The sequence below is a fragment of the Alnus glutinosa genome, chromosome 11 (assembly GCF_958979055.1).
Source record: "Alnus glutinosa chromosome 11, dhAlnGlut1.1, whole genome shotgun sequence".
Classification (NCBI taxonomy): Eukaryota; Viridiplantae; Streptophyta; class Magnoliopsida; order Fagales; family Betulaceae; genus Alnus; species Alnus glutinosa.
Genome location: NC_084896.1, coordinates 18391291 through 18412805, shown reverse-complemented (window position 1 = coordinate 18412805; position 21515 = coordinate 18391291). Strand labels below are relative to the sequence as shown.

The following is a 21515-nucleotide window of genomic DNA, read 5'->3' as shown; positions in this document are numbered from 1 at the left end:
TTTTTTTTTACTTATATTTCATTTTGTATTGCAAATGGTATATCGTTTACGCATAGAACACATGTCATTTCTTTAAAGGTTTTAACGTGGGCTTCCATCAACTTTAAATAGAAGTATCATATCCGCTTTTAATCATAAGTGAAGTATCATTTACGGTTCAAAATAAAACTTCAGATAAAAAAAAAAAAAAAAAAAAAAGTTAAAGACGAATTCGGTACCTATAGTTTAAAAACTTTATTTTTTTATACTTCAATTTCATTTCGCTTCACAGATGATACTTGGATTTTGAAATAATATTGACTTGGTATTTCTGTCTATTTTTCAGCCCAAATTTTAACAGACTGTTACGTGTCAATTCTCATGGATAGAGGGTTGACAAGTGGTACAATATAAAAAATAAAAAATAAAAAAGGGTTAAAAATTAATTTAAAATTTAAAATTAATAAAACTTAAAAAAATAAAAATATTAAAATTTTCACGCGAGTCCAGAGTGGTATCTCTGATTCAGACATTCAGTGATTTGCGACTTCTGACTAGCTCCAAAATCGTGTCTTCAGATACGGCCAACGTTGAGCTTCTTGTTATGGTTGATACGGGATGTGATGAGACTGTCATCATCAAGGGGATTAGGGGAATAAGTACCATGTCATTCTCCCTTTGTTTCAATATAAAATTTTTCACCGATGACAAAAGTTTGTCATTAGCCGATAAGATTCTAACTAGTTTTGCCAAAATTTGGATTAATCGGATTCCGTTGAGGGTGGCTGAAATTTAGTACAAATAGCTAAATTCCAGCCAATTTAGGCAGAATCATGTCTGCTGAAATTTGTCGGCGATGGCCGGACGTCGTCGAATTTTGACGCAAATTACCAGATTCTGACACCGGACAAATTTTGGCCTGTTTTATCAAAATCTAAGTTGTCGGATTCTGGCAATGGTTACCCGAATCTAGCAAATGCCGCCAGATTTCAGCAATCAAATACAAAAATTCGGGGACCTTTGACTATAGATTCTGACTACCTACAAACTCCAATGCTCGATGGTGACGGATTCCCATAAATGTATGTGCAAAAATGAAGAGTTTACATCTAGAAAATGATTTACAGTTTTTCAAATCGTAAATTGTTTTCTAAAAATTAAATAGGCTTTTACGGTCAAACTAAAAATGATTTCCGTTGACTATCATTTTCGGTTGCACCAAACACCGAAAAATACATACAATATTTTACGCCCAAACAAACGGAGCATCAGTTTCTGTGATTTCGACTTTTTTCAAATCACATCTTGTGATATAAAAATTTATTCTAGAGATTCTTGAGGTTTTGATAGTAATGTTATTCTTTATATTTATTTATTGCATCTATTTTATATTGAACATATTTCAAGAACTTTTAATATTAGTTACTTTTAAAAGAAAAACAAAAACAAACAAAATCGGCACATCAATCAAAATAAAATAAATGTGAAAAGTAGTAGGTTCTATTAAATATTTTTAGGGGTAAGTTATGTCATGTACTCATGCTACCACGTCAGCTTCATTGTGGTTAATTGAACCACTTTTCTTTTCATTTTTTTTTGGTCCATTGAAAATTTATTAGATTTGTGAGTTATATGATGAGTAATGCTATACATAACACTATTAAAGTTAATTAGCTTATAGAAATAGGTAAATGTAATTATTTTTAACTAATATTCTAACACACTCTATCCCCTAAAGCCTATATGGCATGGTCCCTAACCAAGAAACTAATCTACATACACAAAATGGGATCCAGGTCACCTGGACTTTGAGGGATGGGGGTGATGGGATGTGATGTATAGTATTCCTCGTTCCCCCACCTAAAAACCCATCACCAATAAGTTTTGGGGACAACGGGGTGATGTATAACATTTTTTATTTCTTGCTATATGATGGATTAGAGTAATGCTATACATCACTTTATTATCTCCATGCATGAAATAGTAATGCCATATATCACTCGCATTATCTCTCATTTCCTGAAAGATCAAATGGTATGGGAGACCACGTCACATAAATTTTAAAAGATGAAAATGAGATAATGGGTGATGTATAACATTACTCGATAGATTAATTTATTATTCTCTCTTTTGTTAGTCTTATTGTTAGACTAATTTAAGTGAGATTCAGCGTAGTTAAAAATAATAATAAATAAAAAAGAAAAGAGAAGAGACTTTGATCAATTGGGCTAACTGATCATGTATGCTGCTTAGTCTACTCTTATTAATTTCTTTGTTTCATGCTTTAAATGACACCAAATGTTTATAAAGCATGATAACGACCCAAAAATCATAAATAATGAAGCTTTCAAATCTTTTATTTAGATGTCAAAAAAAAAAAAAAACTTTTGTTTAGTATTATTTTTAAATTTTGTGGCCTACTAATAAAATTTTTTCCTGTATTAATTTGCGCAATATGATTTCTGTCAGAATTTTCAATCTTTTGGTTTGGCAGCCACCCTCATTTTTATTTTTATTTTTTTTAAAAAAAATAAAAATAAAAATTTAAGTTTTTTAATAATATAATAAAAAATAATATTTTAAGTTAATGTGGTGAAAAGGTTGACATGGAACTAATGAAAGTTGCGAAAATAGATGAAAAAATTGCGGAATGATTGATTTCAAATTTGTGAAAAACTTAAATAGCAAAAATAGAATTTTAAAAAGTAGGGGAGTGATTTCAAATTGCTCTTTTACTCAAGAATTTATGATAGATTTTCTCTTAATTATTTATGTATAAAAAATTTTTTTTTTTTTAAAAAAAAAAAAAAAAAGACAAAAACAAAAACCTCCTCTTTAATGTTTGTTACATTTGTTCAAACTCCAAAGCACTCGAAGTTAATTCATCACGGAAAAAATGTGGCAACAACAGGAGTGGATTCAGAATTTTGATTCACATGTGACAAGATTAAAAGATAAGGTTGAGCAAAAATTGATTAAAAAAAAAAAGAGGAATATAATTAACTAAATAAATAAACAATTTAACAAAATGTGCAATATTATTCCAAATTGTCTTTAAAAAAAATTATGATTAAATGGTTGATAAAGTCATTTTCGTAGTTATGGTCTTCAAACTCGATCTCTGTCATTAGGATGGTAATTAGAAAGTTTCTTTTTTTTTTTTAAGCAGTGACCTACTAATAGATGGGCTAAATATAATTTGGCTTGAGGTCGCTTATAATTTGATTAGGACTCAATAGAGTCATTATTCTTCATAATCTCAAATAATTACAATTATATATTTCTTATAATTAAAATAAAATTTCAATAACATACCTTTGGAAAATTTATGATTTACCAATTTTCGTAACAGGAAGCCAAAGATCTTTATGATCTGAATGGGAACCGAGATTCTTTCTAGGTTTTTTTTTAAAACTCGGCCACCCAGGCTCAACTCGCTTTCAACCTGAAAAAATACCCGAATTCAAGCAGAATTCAAGAGAAAAACGGCTTTACGCGTGGGTCTCACTCCACGTATAAAGCCGGTTTTCAAAAGAACAAAAAAACGCTTGGGTCCCACCCAAATAATAATTATTTAAATTAAATAATATTTTTTATAATAAATAATTATTATTACACACTACTTTTTATAACACCAACCATTATACACAACTTTTCATCCCTCCAATCATTTCTAATCATTTTCTACTATTAAAAAATACTACTTTTTAATCTCAAAAATCCAAAACTCAAACACAATTTCAAAAAAAAAAAAAAATTATATTTATCACCCAAACACATTTTCTTACCTCAAAATTCGCAAAGACAATAAAAATTCAATTCTGATTTTAAAAATTCAACATCCAAATGTACCATAAATATGCCAAGAACAATTCAAGAAACCAATCTAAAACATAAAAGAGAGTTGAGATTAGCTAATAGAGCTTTTAAAATTGTCTAGCTTTTACATGGACCTAGCTTCATCTTCAACATCACCATCTTTAAACACATGGTCCATAAAGCACTGTACAAGGCTAGCTACAAGCCTAATCATACTACCAAGTACACAGGCCATGCAGGCTACAAGCTATGATATAAAATTAAGCTATAAGTCTAATAATTCCTAAGCTACAAGCTATAATCTTTGCCTTAGCTACAAGTTATAGAATATCATAAAAATTTTTACCTTTCTTCGCAAAATATCAATTAACTTCCATATGAGATGATCAAAGGCTCGATCCAATAGTTATGAAATAAAAAAAAAAAAAAAAAAAAAAATTGGCATTACTAAGAAAATATTAAATTAGTTGAGACTTATTTGTTATTTTTGTATACTAGAGGAATTCTTAGAACATTTTTATACTACAAAGAGCTTATTGCAAATTAGTGTAAGGGCCTGTTTGGGTTCGTAATTTAAAATGTGCGATTTGAAAACGTGATTTTTAAGAACATAGTTAAGCATTTGACAAAATCATAGTTTGACCTTTAAAATATCATTCTTAGTATTTAAAATTGTGCATTTTCAAAAAAATCACATCATTTTCTATAATTTGAAAAAGCAAATTTTTTACGTTTTCAAATCACAATTTTTAAAATCACACATTTCTGTAATTTGGTTTAAACTCACACATTTTGTCTACGAAATCGCAATGTCAAACTCACTATATCCATTGAGACTAATTTTGCATTATTTTTTTGGGAAAAGTACACATAACCCCCTCAAACTACTACCTAATTGTCAATGTATCCCCCAAACTACCAATTGTGTCAATGTCCCCCCCCCTAAACTACCAAAAAATGTCAATGTCCCACTAATGACAAAAATACCCTTCATAAAGTTATTAAAATAAAATAAAAACTAAAAAAATTATTAAAAAAATATAAAATAACAAAAATTTATTCCAAAAAAATAATAACAAAATTAAAAACTGTTTTTTCTTTCTTTCTTTTTGTTCGTTTTTTTTTAAAAAAAAAATAATAATAATAATTTTCTTTTAAAAAAAAAAATTTGTTCTTTTTCGTTTTTTTAATTTAATAAAAAGCTGGTTTTTCTTTTTCTTTTTCGTTTGTTTTTTTTTTTTTAATAATTTTCAGTTATTTTTTCATTTTCATTTTTTTTTAAAAAAAAAAAAAATTCGTTCTTTTTCGTTTTTTATTTTTATTTTTTTAAAAAAAAAATTTCTTTTTTTAGTTCTTTTAAATTTTAAATTTTTTAGTTTTAGTTTTTATTATTTTTTTTTTGAATATATAAGGACATTTTTGCCTTATTCAAAAAAATTTAGGGTCATTTTTGTCTTTTTGTTGGTATTAGGGGGAACATTAACTTTTTTTGGTAATTTGAGGGGAAACATTGACACAATTGGTAATTTGGAGGATACATTGACAATTGAGTGGTAGTTTGAGAATGATATGTGTACTTTTTCCTATTTTTTTTAGAGTAATGATTGAATACCACCTAAAGATACAACTTTTCACCACCTTGCCTATGTGGCAAGGTGGTCCCCCACTACTTTTTGAATTTTTTTATTTTTTAAAAATAAATTAAGGTAGGGGACCACCTTGCCAATGTGGCAAGGTGGTAAAAAATCGTATCTTTGGGTGGTATTCAATCATTACTCTTTTTTTTTAAGGGTAAATTATGCCAAGTACTCAAACTTCCACGTCAGCTTCTTCGTGGTTAGTTGCTCTTTAGGTAGTTAGGGGAGAGTTGCATGTTTTGGATTCTTATAATTGGACCACTATTTTTTTTTTATTTTTTTTTTCATGGGTCCATTTGAAATATATTTGCCTTATGGGCTATATAATAAGACTATCGCTAGGCTAATTAAGCGAGATTCAATATAAAATTTCTTATGTAATGAAAATTCACAATTGACCCCAATCTTTAAGAAATTAGTGAAAGTCTCAATTTAAAACAAAGTTAAGGTGATCAATTTGATCAGTTTTCAATTCAAACACTAAACACAACGTCACCAAAATTTAGATACTATGAAAGACTATACATCACAAATAATACAAATTTTGGTGATGAAGTAAAAACTTTTAAAAAACGCTACATAAGAAAAACCATTCTCGGGGCAAACCAACCCCATAGGAATTCCACTGTATATAAAAGAATGATTGTTTCAACCGGTCTATACTTACAAAACCTTTGTGATCTAGACACAGGCTTACCACCCAGCAAATGGCACGTTCCCTCCAACGGTAATGGCTCCAGAACTCTAATCTTATTCTACAGAATCTTTTCCATGAAGAACTCGCTCGCTGGAACTTAAAACTATTGTTCGTGAAAGTTACTAAGGAGAATTCTCCCTCAAGGTTTTTGAATGGCTACCCACTTCCTTTTTTTGAAAATCGTGCAAGACATACCTTAATTAGACAAGAATTTTCTCTGGTTCAAATGAACGGAAGAGTACTTGTTGATATAATGTAAAGGGCAAATTGTCCACAGAAATGTCAAAAAGACAATTTTACCCTTCACATTACTCTAAAGACAATTTCGCAACTACAATTTCCTTTTAAGCAAAGCTTCCTTGTTCTCCACTTCTCCCCTCAATTTGTTCTACTGAGCCACAACAACAGATAATGAACTAATTTGACGCTTCCACCCAAACCCCAAGGCTTCATTCAAGACCAAAGATAGTGAACTAAATTTAGGCTCGGGCCGCTCGGCCCATAATGTCTCTCTCTTTCTTTTTAGGCTTTAAACTGAACCTAATGTTTGTTGACTATTATTTTCGGTTGCACCAAACACTAAAAAATACATAAAATATTTTACGCCCAAACAAATAGAGCATCAGTTTCTGTGATTTCGACTTTTTTCAAATCACATCTTGTGATATAAAAATTTATTCTACAGATTATTGAGGTTTTGATAGTAATATTATTCTTCATATTTATTTGTTGCATCTATTTTATATTGAACATATTTTAAGTGACTTTTAATATCAACTACTTTTTTTAAAAAGAAAAAATCAAAATCGGCACGTCAATAAAAATAAAATAAATGTGAAAAGTAGTATTATTTTTCCTTTATACAGGTTCTATTAAATATTTTTAGGGGTAAGTTATGTCATGTACTCATGCTACCACGTCAGCTTCATTGTGGTTAATTGAACCACTTTTCTTTTTTCTTTTTTTTTTTAATTTCTTGGTCCTTTGAAAATTTATTAGACTTGTAAGTTATATGATGAGTAATGCTATATATAACACTATTAGAGTTAATTACCTTAAGAAATAGGTAAATTTAATCATTTTCAACCAATATTCTAACACACCCTATTCCCTAAAGCCTATATGGCATGGTCCCTAACCAAGAAACTAATCTATATACACAAAATGGGATCCAGGTCACCTGGACTTTGAGGGATGGGGGTGATGGGATGTGATGTATAGTATTACTCGTTTCCCCACCTAAAAACCCATCACCAATAAGTTTTGGGGATAACGGGTGATGTATTTCATTTTTTATTTCTTGCTATATGATGGATTAAAGTAATGCTATACATCACTTTATTATCTCCATGCACGAAATAATAATGCCATATATCACTCGCATTATCTCATTTCCTAAAAGATCAAATGGTATGGGAGACCACGTCACATAAATTTTAAAAGATGAAAATGAGATAATGAGTGATGTATAACATTACTCGATAGATTAATTTATTATTCTCTCTTTTGTTAGTCTTATTGTCAGACTAATTTAAGTGAGATTCAGCGTAGTTAAAAATAATAATAATAATAATAATAATAAAAAATAAAAAAATAATAAAAAAAGAAAAGAGAAGAGACTTTGATCAATTGGGCTAACTGATCATGTATGCTGCTTAGTCTACTCTTATTAATTTCTTTGTTTCATGCTTTAAATGACACCAAATGTTTATAAAGCTTGATAACGACCCAAAAATCATAAATAATGAAGCTTTCAAATCTTTTGTTTAGATGTCAAAAAAAAAAAAAAAAAAATCTTTTGTTTAGTATTATTTTTAAATTTTGTGGCCTACTAATAAATTTTTTTCCTGTATTAATTTGCGCAATATGATTTCTGTCAGAATTTTCAATCTTTTGGTTTGGCAGCCACCCTCGTTTTTATTTTTATTTTTTTTAAAAAAATAAAAATAAAAATTTAATTTTTTTAATAATATAATAAAAAATAATATTTTAAGTTAATGTGGTGAAAAGGTTGACATGGAACTAATGGAAGTTGCGAAAATAGATGAAAAAATTGCAGAATGATTGATTTCAAATTTGTGAAAAACTTAAATAGCAAAAATAGAATTTTAAAAAGTGGGGGAGTGATTTCAAATTGCTCTTTTACTCAAGAATTTATGATAGATTTTCTCTTAATTATTTATGTATAAAAAATTTTTTTAAAAAAAATAATAATAAAAAAAAGACAAAAACAAAAACCTCCTCTTTAATGTTTGTTACATTTGTTCAAACTCCAAAGCACTCGAAGTTAATTCATCACGGAAAAAATGTGGCAACAACAGGAGTGGATTCAGAATTTTGATTCACATGTGACAAGATTAAAAGATAAGGTTGAGCAAAAATTGATTAAAAAAAAAAAAAGAGGAATATAATTAACTAAATAAATAAACAATTTAACAAAATGTGCAATATTATTCCAAATTGTCTTTAAAAAAAATTATGATTAAATGGTTGATAAAGTCATTTTCGTAGTTATGGTCTTCAAACTCGATCTCTGTCATTAGGATGGTAATTAGAAAGTTTCTTTTTTTTTTTTTAAGCAGTGACCTACTAATAGATGGGCTAAATATAATTTGGCTTGAGGTCGCTTATAATTTGATTAGGACTCAATAGAGTCATTATTCTTCATAATCTCAAATAATTACAATTATATATTTCTTATAATTAAAATAAAATTTCAATAACATACCTTTGGAAAATTTATGATTTACCAATTTTCGTAACAGGAAGCCAAAGATCTTTATGATCTGAATGGGAACCGAGATTCTTTCTAGGTTTTTTTTTAAAACTCGGCCACCCAGGCTCAACTCGCTTTCAACCTGAAAAAATACCCGAATTCAAGCAGAATTCAAGAGAAAAACGGCTTTACGCGTGGGTCTCACTCCACGTATAAAGCCGGTTTTCAAAAGAACAAAAAAACGCTTGGGTCCCACCCAAATAATAATTATTTAAATTAAATAATATTTTTTATAATAAATAATTATTATTACACACTACTTTTTATAACACCAACCATTATACACAACTTTTCATCCCTCCAATCATTTCTAATCATTTTCTACTATTAAAAAATACTACTTTTTAATCTCAAAAATCCAAAACTCAAACACAATTTCAAAAAAAAAAAAAAATTATATTTATCACCCAAACACATTTTCTTACCTCAAAATTCGCAAAGACAATAAAAATTCAATTCTGATTTTAAAAATTCAACATCCAAATGTACCATAAATATGCCAAGAACAATTCAAGAAACCAATCTAAAACATAAAAGAGAGTTGAGATTAGCTAATAGAGCTTTTAAAATTGTCTAGCTTTTACATGGACCTAGCTTCATCTTCAACATCACCATCTTTAAACACATGGTCCATAAAGCACTGTACAAGGCTAGCTACAAGCCTAATCATACTACCAAGTACACAGGCCATGCAGGCTACAAGCTATGATATAAAATTAAGCTATAAGTCTAATAATTCCTAAGCTACAAGCTATAATCTTTGCCTTAGCTACAAGTTATAGAATATCATAAAAATTTTTACCTTTCTTCGCAAAATATCAATTAACTTCCATATGAGATGATCAAAGGCTCGATCCAATAGTTATGAAATAAAAAAAAAAAAAAAAAAAAAAATTGGCATTACTAAGAAAATATTAAATTAGTTGAGACTTATTTGTTATTTTTGTATACTAGAGGAATTCTTAGAACATTTTTATACTACAAAGAGCTTATTGCAAATTAGTGTAAGGGCCTGTTTGGGTTCGTAATTTAAAATGTGCGATTTGAAAACGTGATTTTTAAGAACATAGTTAAGCATTTGACAAAATCATAGTTTGACCTTTAAAATATCATTCTTAGTATTTAAAATTGTGCATTTTCAAAAAAATCACATCATTTTCTATAATTTGAAAAAGCAAATTTTTTACGTTTTCAAATCACAATTTTTAAAATCACACATTTCTGTAATTTGGTTTAAACTCACACATTTTGTCTACGAAATCGCAATGTCAAACTCACTATATCCATTGAGACTAATTTTGCATTATTTTTTTGGGAAAAGTACACATAACCCCCTCAAACTACTACCTAATTGTCAATGTATCCCCCAAACTACCAATTGTGTCAATGTCCCCCCCCCTAAACTACCAAAAAATGTCAATGTCCCACTAATGACAAAAATACCCTTCATAAAGTTATTAAAATAAAATAAAAACTAAAAAAATTATTAAAAAAATATAAAATAACAAAAATTTATTCCAAAAAAATAATAACAAAATTAAAAACTGTTTTTTCTTTCTTTCTTTTTGTTCGTTTTTTTTTAAAAAAAAAATAATAATAATAATTTTCTTTTAAAAAAAAAAATTTGTTCTTTTTCGTTTTTTTAATTTAATAAAAAGCTGGTTTTTCTTTTTCTTTTTCGTTTGTTTTTTTTTTTTTAATAATTTTCAGTTATTTTTTCATTTTCATTTTTTTTTAAAAAAAAAAAAAATTCGTTCTTTTTCGTTTTTTATTTTTATTTTTTTAAAAAAAAAATTTCTTTTTTTAGTTCTTTTAAATTTTAAATTTTTTAGTTTTAGTTTTTATTATTTTTTTTTTGAATATATAAGGACATTTTTGCCTTATTCAAAAAAATTTAGGGTCATTTTTGTCTTTTTGTTGGTATTAGGGGGAACATTAACTTTTTTTGGTAATTTGAGGGGAAACATTGACACAATTGGTAATTTGGAGGATACATTGACAATTGAGTGGTAGTTTGAGAATGATATGTGTACTTTTTCCTATTTTTTTTAGAGTAATGATTGAATACCACCTAAAGATACAACTTTTCACCACCTTGCCTATGTGGCAAGGTGGTCCCCCACTACTTTTTGAATTTTTTTATTTTTTAAAAATAAATTAAGGTAGGGGACCACCTTGCCAATGTGGCAAGGTGGTAAAAAATCGTATCTTTGGGTGGTATTCAATCATTACTCTTTTTTTTTAAGGGTAAATTATGCCAAGTACTCAAACTTCCACGTCAGCTTCTTCGTGGTTAGTTGCTCTTTAGGTAGTTAGGGGAGAGTTGCATGTTTTGGATTCTTATAATTGGACCACTATTTTTATTTATTTATTTTTTTTCTTGGGTCCATTTGAAATATATTTGCCTTATGGGCTATATAATAAGACTATCGCTAGGCTAATTAAGCGAGATTCAATATAAAATTTCTTATGTAATGAAAATTCACAATTGACCCCAAACTTTAAGAAATTAGTGAGTGTCAATTTAACATAAAGTTAAGGTGATCAATTTGATCAGTTTTCAATTCAAACACTAAACACAACGTCACCAAAATTTAGATACTACGAAAGACTATACATCACAAATAATACAAATTTTGGTGATGAAGTAAAAACTTTTAAAAAACGCTACATAAGAAAAACCATTCTCGGGGCAAACCAACCCCATAGGAATTCCACTGTATATAAAAGAATGATTGTTTCAACCGGTCTATACTTACAAAACCTTTGTGATCTAGACACAGGCTTACCACCCAGCAAATGGCACGTTCCCTCCAACGGTAATGGCTCCAGAACTCTAATCTTATTCTACAGAATTTTTTCCACGAAGAACTCGCTCGCTGGAACTTAAAACTATTGTTCGTGAAAGTTACTAAGGAGAATTCTCCCTCAAGGTTTTTGAATGGCTACCCACTTCCTTTTTTTGAAAATCGTGCAAGACATACCTTAAGTAGACAAGAATTTTCTCTGGTTCAAATGAACGGAAGAGTACTTGTTGATATAATGTAAAGGGCAAATTGTCCACAGAAATGTCAAAAAGACAATTTTACCCTTCACATTACTCTAAAGACAATTTCGCAACTACAATTTCCTTTTAAGCAAAGCTTCCTTGTTCTCCACTTCTCCCCTCAATTTGTTCTACTGAACCACAACAACAGATAATGAACTAATTTGACGCTTCCACCCAAACCCCAAGGCTTCATTCAAGACCAAAGATAGTGAACTAAATTTAGGCTCGGGCCGCTCGGCCCATAATGTCTCTCTCTTTCTTTTTAGGCTTTAAACTGAACCCAATGTTTGTTGGGAGAAGAATCTTTCCGTTTCAAATAAAATGAAAAATAACCGGTTCCTTAAAAATAAGGGATAAAATTATTTTATAAAAACGGAAAAATTTCAAACTAATTTTTGAAGACTTTGTTTGTTTTGACTTAAAATATTCTTTTTAGAAAAAATGTTTTTCAACTGAAAATAGTGTTTTTTTTTTTTTAAAAAAAAAAAAGTAGTTATTTTTCTTTGTTTGTTTGCGACCCTGAAAATGGTTTGAATTTTTTTTTTACGAAATTTGACTCGTATGAAAAATTGTCACATATTTTTTATATTTCCATATGATCTGATGAGTTGGGAGAAAGAGAGAGACGACGAAGAGAAGTGTGGAGAAAGAGAGTGTGAAAATAGAAAGCCTTCGAAGGTTGAGATTGAGATCCAGTGCAATTGCTTACAATTTATGCGAGTAATTGTGAGAGGACGCTTATGGGGTCTACTTGCCTTTGCAATTATTCGGGCAGGTAGGCGTCATAAGGCTCACAATTGGCTACTCAGGAGTGTGGGAGAGCAATTAAAAATGATTTATGTATATGAGAAGCATAAACTATTTTATGCCTAATAAAAGTTATTTTCTTTAGTCAATTGTTAATCACCGAAAAAAAAAAAAAAAAAAAGTACGTATAAAAAGATATTTTACACCGAAATAAACGGGCTAAACCCGAACCTGAATAATTGATCCACGAGAAAAGTTAGTGACCCAACATTGGGCTTACCCCAAGCCTAACTGCCTCTCTCTCTCTCTCTCTCTCATACTCAAACTGTCAAACAAGCAACATGTTCAAGTATAGACAAAGGGGCTTTGAAGCCTTGAAAGAGTCTGAAGTTTTAACTTGCAAGGAACGTGAGAAGTCTTTTTAGTCTTTGCAAACACTCCCACACGTAACCACCATTGGAAAAGAAGATTAAAACTTCATCCTCCACCTCATTGAGACTTTCTTCAAGCTTCAATCTCTGATTATATATACATATATGTATCTCCTTGGTAGTCATTGTCGTCGATAACAAAGAAAACCGTACGTTCAATATGTCTAGAACAGGTTTCTGGGTTTCCTTCAAGTTTCGAACTATTCTTCAACTACTTCTCCGTCAGAGGTCTTGCTCCGGCGATATATCTCCGGGACACGGCGCCGGTTTCGCTTCAGATAAGCTTGGAAATGGTTATCGGATGAACAAAGAGACAATTCAGCTGTTCAGCACCAACAGCAAAACGCAGACAAAACTCGATTCTGGTAATTATCAATATTCTAGGGTCAATCGTGACAAGGGAAAGTTTCAATCGCCAGCCCCTGCCACTCCAAAGCTCTTCTTCCCTTGGTGGTATGTATGTATACCCTTTACGATTTAATTTTTTAAGGAAACGAAAAATGATTTTGACCATCATTAAAATACAAAAAAATGCAGAAAATATTTTTCAGAAAATATTTTATACCCAAATGGAGCATTAATTTTTCAAGAAAACGAAAAATGTGAGGACTTTGAAGCACATATTGATTTAGTAATTCTGCTTTCTATTCGTTAATTCATAAATTGTGTAGCCCATATATAAAAAATGTATACGGGGAAACTTTTTTTACATACCCCCAATGTTTCAAAACTTTTGTAATCATATCGTTTGATTTTAAAAAGTTGCAATGTTACTATATTTAAAAATTTTGCAATGTCACCCATTTATTAGAATTTTTTTTTTTTTTTTTTTGACAATTATACACAAGAAGGAGAAAGAGGGATTCAAACTAGTGACTTCTGCTTCATGAGGCATAATCCCTAACTGATTGAGCTACCTATTGAGGACCTATTAAGATTGTTCTATTAAATCCTAACAAATGACCCCAAAATACCCAAAATATTCCTTTCTTTTCTTTTTTTTTCTTCTATTTTTTTTTCTTTTTAATTTTTTTTTTAAAAAAAAAATTAAAAAGAAAAAAAAATAGAAGAAAAAAAAAGAAAAGCTCTCCACGGTTGACCATATATGGCTTGGTCATGGGTCAAGTTATTCCCTTTTTTTTAAAAAAATAATAATAATAATAATAATTAATTATTTATCTATTAGAATTTTCTGTTATATATATATATATATATATATATTTTTATTTTTTATTTTTTATTTTTATTTTTATTTTTTTTACATGTCTACATAAGAAGGAGGAAGAGAAATTCGAACAAATGACTTCCGCTGCATGAGGCATAGTCCCTAACCGATTGAGCTACCCCTTGAGGACCTATTAAAATTGTTCTATTAAATCCTAACGAATGACCCCAAAATACCCAAAGTATTCCTTTCTTTTTTTTTAAAAAAAAAAAAATGCTCTCCACGGTTGACCATATATGACTTGGTCATGGGTCAAGCTATTCCCTTTTTTAAAAAAAAAAATTAATTATTTATCTATTAGAATTTTCTGTTAAATTCTAACGAATAACCCTCAAATACCCAAAATATTCTCTCTTTTTTCTTTTTTTTTAACTAAAAAAAAAAAAAAGCACTCCAAGGTTGACCATGGCTTGGCCATGGGTCAAGCTATTCCAATTTTTTTTTAAAAGGTAGTTTTGTATTTTTATAAGTTTTACAGGATTATAAAAGACATTTAACTTATTAATCGTTTAATTTGACCCTAAATTTTAATGGTACGAGTAATATTGTAAACTTTTAAAACAAGAACCCAACATTGCAACTTCTTTAAACTTTAAAAGTATGATTGAAAAGTGCCAAAACATTATATGGTAAGTAAAGATTCTCCTAAAAATCTAATAAAAGTCATAGCATAACAATGGGAAACATAAGAATTATTAATGATTAATTATGGTCGTTGATGCTCCATCAAAAAAGGTCATGAGCGACGATTTCAGTAGCGTTGCTGATAATAATAAAAATTGTCACAAATAACGTAAAAATCTTAACCGGCCTATCTTAGCTAATTAATTAATTATACGTTATACAGGGCAAAATGGGTTTGGGGCTCTATATTAACTTTCTCGCTGCCGTTGATGTGGAAGCAGGATTGGGGAAAACTACGAAGGATAGAAGGTATATATGCTATTATTTCATTAATATATATATGATTTAACGTAAATCTTTCATTTTATCTGCTTCTCTTATTTTTTTCTGTGCAATTTACTTAACTTTATTTTTTGTAATAAGATTATTTTTTGTATGTTCTTTAGTTGCTTAAATCGGATTGAAGTTTTCCCTCAACCGGCCGGGGGGAAAATTTCTCAAGGGAAAACTTTACAAATTAAAAAATAAAAAAAAAAAAAAAAAAACTTGTAACTGTTTATTTATATTAAGAGAATAAATCAGACATACAAAAGGATCCTCAAATCAAGGCATGTAACCGTCTTCAAAACTTATTCGGGATATTTTGCATGAAAACGTATCATCAGTTTTGTAATTATATCCTTGAATTATCACTTTTTGAAATGTCAATGTACCAAGTTTTAATCCTTTTTAGTTTTACATCTTCATTAGAATTTTCTATTCAATCTTAATTGAGCATGCTAAAATGTCTAAAATACCCTCAATAAAAAAAATTAAAAAAAAAAAAAAAAAAAAAAAAAAAAAAAACAACAACAACACTTAGGATTCACTGATGTCTGATGACCCATTGCCACGCTGTGGGTCACATTTGAAAAAAAAAATATTCCTTTTTTGGTTTATGTATTTTAGTTTTTTTTTTTAAAAAAAAAATAATTAAGTGTAAATTTGTGTTTTTATAAATTTTATAGAAGAATAAGATATATTTCCCATCTTTACCGTTTGATTTAACCTTGCACCCAAACTGTAAAGGTGAAATTAGAAAGGGTTAAAGCTTGGAATACCGACATTAGAAAAATTAATGATTCAAGATTATAATTTAAAAAAAAAAAAAAAAAATCATACTTGGGGGGTAAGTAAAGCTTTTTGTTTTGTTTTTTGTTTTTTTTTTTTTAAAAAAAAAAAAAAAAAGTAAAATTACTCCGAGATCTATCAATAAAATAATATTAAAAAATCTGTGTCGTTTACCGGTAATGTCACTGATTTATTTTTTTTTTAATGGAAATATGATGTTTTAGGAGAGGCCGAAATGGTGGTTGAAGAGGTGGAAACCGTTGTAGAGGTCGTTGAAAAGGTAGCCTCTGTGGCAGAGAAAATATCAGCAGAGGTGGCAGATAAGCTTCCTGCAAAAAGCAAACTGAAGGAAGCAGCTTTGTTTGTTGAACATGTTTCAGAAGAGGCTGTCCGTGATGCTCAATTAACAGAAGATTTCATTCACAAGGTATTCAATTATAAGTACACTTTTTAGTAAGGTCGTTAATTTTTGACAAGATTCGTGAATTTGATACAAATACAATACAAAATTAAAGTGTTAGAATTGAGAAGTTTGACCCGCTTAAATAGGTCGGGTTATGATTGACATATATCGTCTTATACCCATGCTTCGACATAATCTGAACCCGACACGCGATATAATGACTGACAATTTTTTATATGACCCGCGAATTCGACACGAACCCAATACAAAATTAGATAGTTAGAGTTAAGGGGTTTAACCCGTTTAATTAAATGGGTCAGGTTATGGTTAACCAATGTAGTCTTATATCCATGCCTCGACATGAGCCGAACCCGATACGCAAACACAAATTGCAACCTTATTTTTTAGTATCTTAACTAATCATTGTTCTCAAACAAAACAGTTTGTTTGATTCAACTGATGCATCAAAGGAAGAAAAAAAAATGTTTATTTTTATCTTTTCCAAAAGAAAAATGTGATTAAATGCTGCATTATTAAGCAAGTAATACATCTTAAGTTCAATAAATGTAGAGATATTGACTGATTTTTATTTGATCAACATAGGTGGATGCATTGAAGGAAGACCTTGACGCCCTGGTTGAACCCATAATTGTTCAGATTGCAAAGCAAAACAATCTGAAGCAAAGTAATGAAAGCAATAGGATTTGATTATTTTACTTGTATTTGTCTTCACCTATTCTAAATATTTTCCTATAAATAGAAATTATTTGTAATGCAAATATATCAAGAAATAAGAGTTCAATAGAAATTATTTGTAATGCAAATATATCAAGAAATAAGAGTTTAATGTAGTCTTTAAGAGGTAACTCAATCGGTTATGGACTACGCTTCATGAAGCGGAGGTCACTAGTTCGAATCCTCCCTCCCCCTCTTGTGTAGACTTGTCAAAAAAAAAAAAAAGAGACAATTTTCAGTGCATTTGAATCCTGGGGCCGGTTAGTTTAAGTGGAAGGGCAAAATTGTCTAAAAAAATGAAAGGACAATATTATTATTTTCTTTTTCTTTTTCTTTTAATATTATATTAACTGGCTCCTCTCTAGTTCATTTAAACTGGAGAGGATCATTGTCCATTTTTAGTGATTGACGTAGGTGCGTAACACTGAATTGCCTAAAAAAAAAAAAAAAACAAAATTGTCTTATTTTCTCTCTTTATTCTTCTATTTTTTATTTAATTTTCTATTTCATTATAAAATTCTTCATATTGCAGTCATTCACTAAAAGAAGCTTACTGAACCCCACTTTAATGGGCATTTGGATCCGCTTCGCTTCAAATGAACGGAAGGGGATCCGATTAATGCATTTTGAGGGGTAAATTTGTCTATTTTGCATTTGAACGGGAGAGGATCCGTGTCCTTCAATGGATAATTGGAGAAGGAGAAACAAAAATGTCGGTAAAAATCTAGCTTTCATAAAGTGACCGGCCACCTGAAGAAAACTTTTCTTTCTCTTTATTTCTTTTCTTGATTCTTTTCGTTTCTCTTCTTTCATTTTTCTTGGCAAGAAAACACTAGAAAAAGGAAAAACAAGTAAGAAAACAGAAAAATCATTCGTTTTTCTTTGGCAAGAACTCCAATCACATAAGAGTAATTAAGAAATTTTAATGCTATGTTTGTTTCGATATAAAATGTTTTTTTATGGTAAAATATTTTCAACGACATTATATTTCAGAAAAAAAAAAAAATGATCTCTTGAAAATATTTTCTGGCGTTAAGCTCGTATGAAAAAAATCACCAATGGCGAAAAGCTTCTAGTGACGAGATTTTGTCACTAGCTGACAGGATTTCGGCTACTGTTGTCGAATTTCGGCGATGGAGGCCAGAATCTGGAGAAAGCGGCCTGATTCCGACCGTATTAGCCAGATTCCGGCCAGTTTCACTGAAATTTAGGTTAACCGGATTCCGGTGAAGATGGCTGGAATTCAGCACAAATGGTTAGATTCCCACCAAACTGGCCGGAATCGTGCACAGTACAGTTGGAGCTCGGCCGTAATGGCTAAATTCTGGCAACTATCGTTGGAATCTAATCAGTGCCGTCGAATACCAGCAATCAGATACCCAAAATTCGAAGACCTAACAGTAAATTCAGGCTACCAACAAATTTCAATGCCTGGCGGTGACAGATTCCCACAGACGTGCGTGCAAGAATAAAGAATTTAAATCCGATAAATTATTTACAGATTTTAAAATTGTAACTCGTTTTTTAAAAGGTGAGGATTTAGTTGCAACTTGCAAGTACTTGTGAATGTCTAGCCCTCTTATTAGTAGGTCCAAAACATTAGGCCCATATTACCCATTGGGTTCGTCAACAAGAAAATAATCTCAGCGAGTGGGCGACGAGTCTTGACTCGGTTTTATGAGCTACCCATTCTCACCAACCCTGGAAGTCAGCCTTCACTGGTGCTCATGGGCCATGTTTTGCAGAGGAATTTATAGATAAAGGCCCTTTTCTAATGATGCAATTTTAAAGAAAAATATCAAACACTTATGGATGGAAATTAACAAGTCTGTTCGACAACATGCTCGATACTTTGCTTGTATGAACTCAACTAAAATTTGGTTTGTTTATAAATAAGTCAATCTTGAACACAAAATTAGGTTCGATTATTGAACGAACAGTAATCGTATAAACTCATATAACTTCATTTTTATTATTTTAAGTTCGCAATTAGAAAATCTGAAGTAAAAAGGAATTATCTTCTTAATATAATAGATATAGCTTGAACTATTGTTATTATGAACCTAGATATAGATCTATGTGTGCTTGTGTGTATGCATATTGAATTTATATACATTACAATAAAACATACATTTAAACTCGAGATTGGATTATTTAAGATTCAAGTTAATTTGTTGAATTAGCTCAAATGATAAAATCTTAACAGCAATTAATGTAGTACGGATTTACAAAATTTGTAAAATTAGATTGTGGAATAGCTTGATGCCTTCAATGATAAACAGTTAATTCGGTGGCTGCTATAGTTTGAATATGTGCTAAATGAGAGAAGTAAAATTTGGCTAAAAGAAATCAAAAGGAACAACATAATTTAATCAAAAGGAATGTTGGGCATTCCCTCCTGTTGTATGTATTTTTTTATATCTTTGACACTGTTTAATCGAAGTAGTTCTTGATTCATGATTATGTAGGATGGTTGAATTTTAAAAAAAAAAATTGTCCAAATAAAGATTATAGATGCCTTTTGAATGAGCTTGAGAGTCTGAGACTACACATATAAGTTTCAACCACCCATCTTGTTACAAACTTAAGTTCATAACGGGATAATTTAGGTTTCTAGAGGGAACTTAGACTTCACAAGTAAGCGCGCACTGATTTTGATTAATTATTCTCTTCCTTTATTCATAACATATCAACCTTTTAATAGATAAACTACTACAACGTCTCTAAGAAAAATTAGGGCTGAGTCATTAATCAAGCGACTCTTATGAAAATACTCTTATAGAAATACATACATAATATATTACGTACCTAATATGACTAGAATTGACTTATACTACTTAACGTGGAAACAACAACTAACAAAGAAATAAAAATAAATAAAAATAACTAACGCTTATATAGAAAAGAAAATAAAATAGTAATTACTACTCTTAACAAATATTTATTTTCTCAAATCAAAAGAGGATCGTAACACATCTATTTTCTTGACATTTTTCCCTACTAGTAAAGATGAATTATAATTAATTGCCTTAATTTTAGTTTAGATTGATGAAGTGCCTAACTTTTTGTGGAGAGCCGACATATATATTATTAGATGAGTAAAAAAAAAAAAAAAAAAAAAAAAAGGTTCCACTGACTGCTAAAGTCATAAAGCATGCATCCTCTCTGTCTTTACATATCTTTCAAATATCAGGGCACATGGACCGTACAAAGCAAGGTTTTCTTCCTTTGGAAAATCATAAAGGAAAAGAAAACTAAAGCAACCTGACAACTAATGTTTTCCCTATTCCATTCCTCTCAATCCGGGTAGACAATGGAGATTAAGTTTTACAAAATAGTTTTTTTTTTTTTTTTTTTTTTTTTACCGTCTTAAAATATTATAGATTTTGTAATGTAACTTTGAATTATCAAATTTTATAACTTAATGTTGGCATGTTTTAGTCTTCTTCTTCTTCTTCTTTTTTTTTTTTTTTTTTTTTTTTTTTTTTTTTTTATAAATTTTACTCTTATTGTTAAGATTAAATTACACGGTAAACATGTTAAAAAATGTGCTTTATTCTACTGTAAAATTTGTAAAAATACATTATGTTAATTTTAAAAATTAAAAATTAAAATAAAATAACTGTACATGTACCTGAGCCACGGCTAGCCATGTGTTAGTCCTGGCCTGCTGTGTGTCAATCGGGAAATTTTTTTAGTTTTTTTTTTAGAAAAATAAAATAAAATTGGGGTATTTTGACATAGGATATCGATATTACAATTTTTTTTTTTTTGGTTAAAAATAAATAAATGTTACGATCATAAAACATTTGACACTTCAATGGTAAATTAAGTTTTTTTTTTTTTTTTTTTTCCTTCTTTTTTTTTTTTCAGTTAATTTTTTTCTTTCTTATATTTCGGGATAAAGAATCCCAACGTCTTTTCTTTTTTTTGAAAATCCTAATTGACTTCATGGCTTCAACTGTTTCCGCGTTTGACAAAGATGCAACGTTCAAGATCCGATACATGAACCCAAAATTTGATCTTTTCTACGTATAAATGGGATTAGGGGGTAAATAAATCGGTCCGTTCGACAATTCACTCGATATCCATTCGGTTTAGTTTGATTCATTCGAATTCGAACTCGATACTGTAGAAACTCGCTTGTTTTGTTAATGTAGAAATCCGCTCGATTAATAAGTGATACACATCCGACTCGCTCGACAAAACATGATAGGGACTCACGAGCTTAGGTCGTTTAAAATTCGACTGGATCGCTTGCCTATCTCGTTAGTCAGACTCGT

General features: G+C 29.8%; 1 protein-coding gene across 1 annotated transcript; it reads left to right on the top strand.

The window, feature by feature from the left end:
- The first annotated feature begins 13151 nt into the window (after positions 1-13151).
- LOC133882674 (uncharacterized) lies at positions 13152-17317 on the top strand. Its single transcript, XM_062321879.1, has 4 exons — positions 13152-13588; positions 15208-15293; positions 16319-16521; positions 17101-17317. The coding sequence occupies exons 1-4, from the start codon at positions 13296-13298 to the stop codon at positions 17203-17205; spliced, it is 687 nt and encodes a 228-aa protein (XP_062177863.1). The 5' UTR covers positions 13152-13295; the 3' UTR covers positions 17206-17317.
- Positions 17318-21515: the final 4198 nt, after the last annotated feature.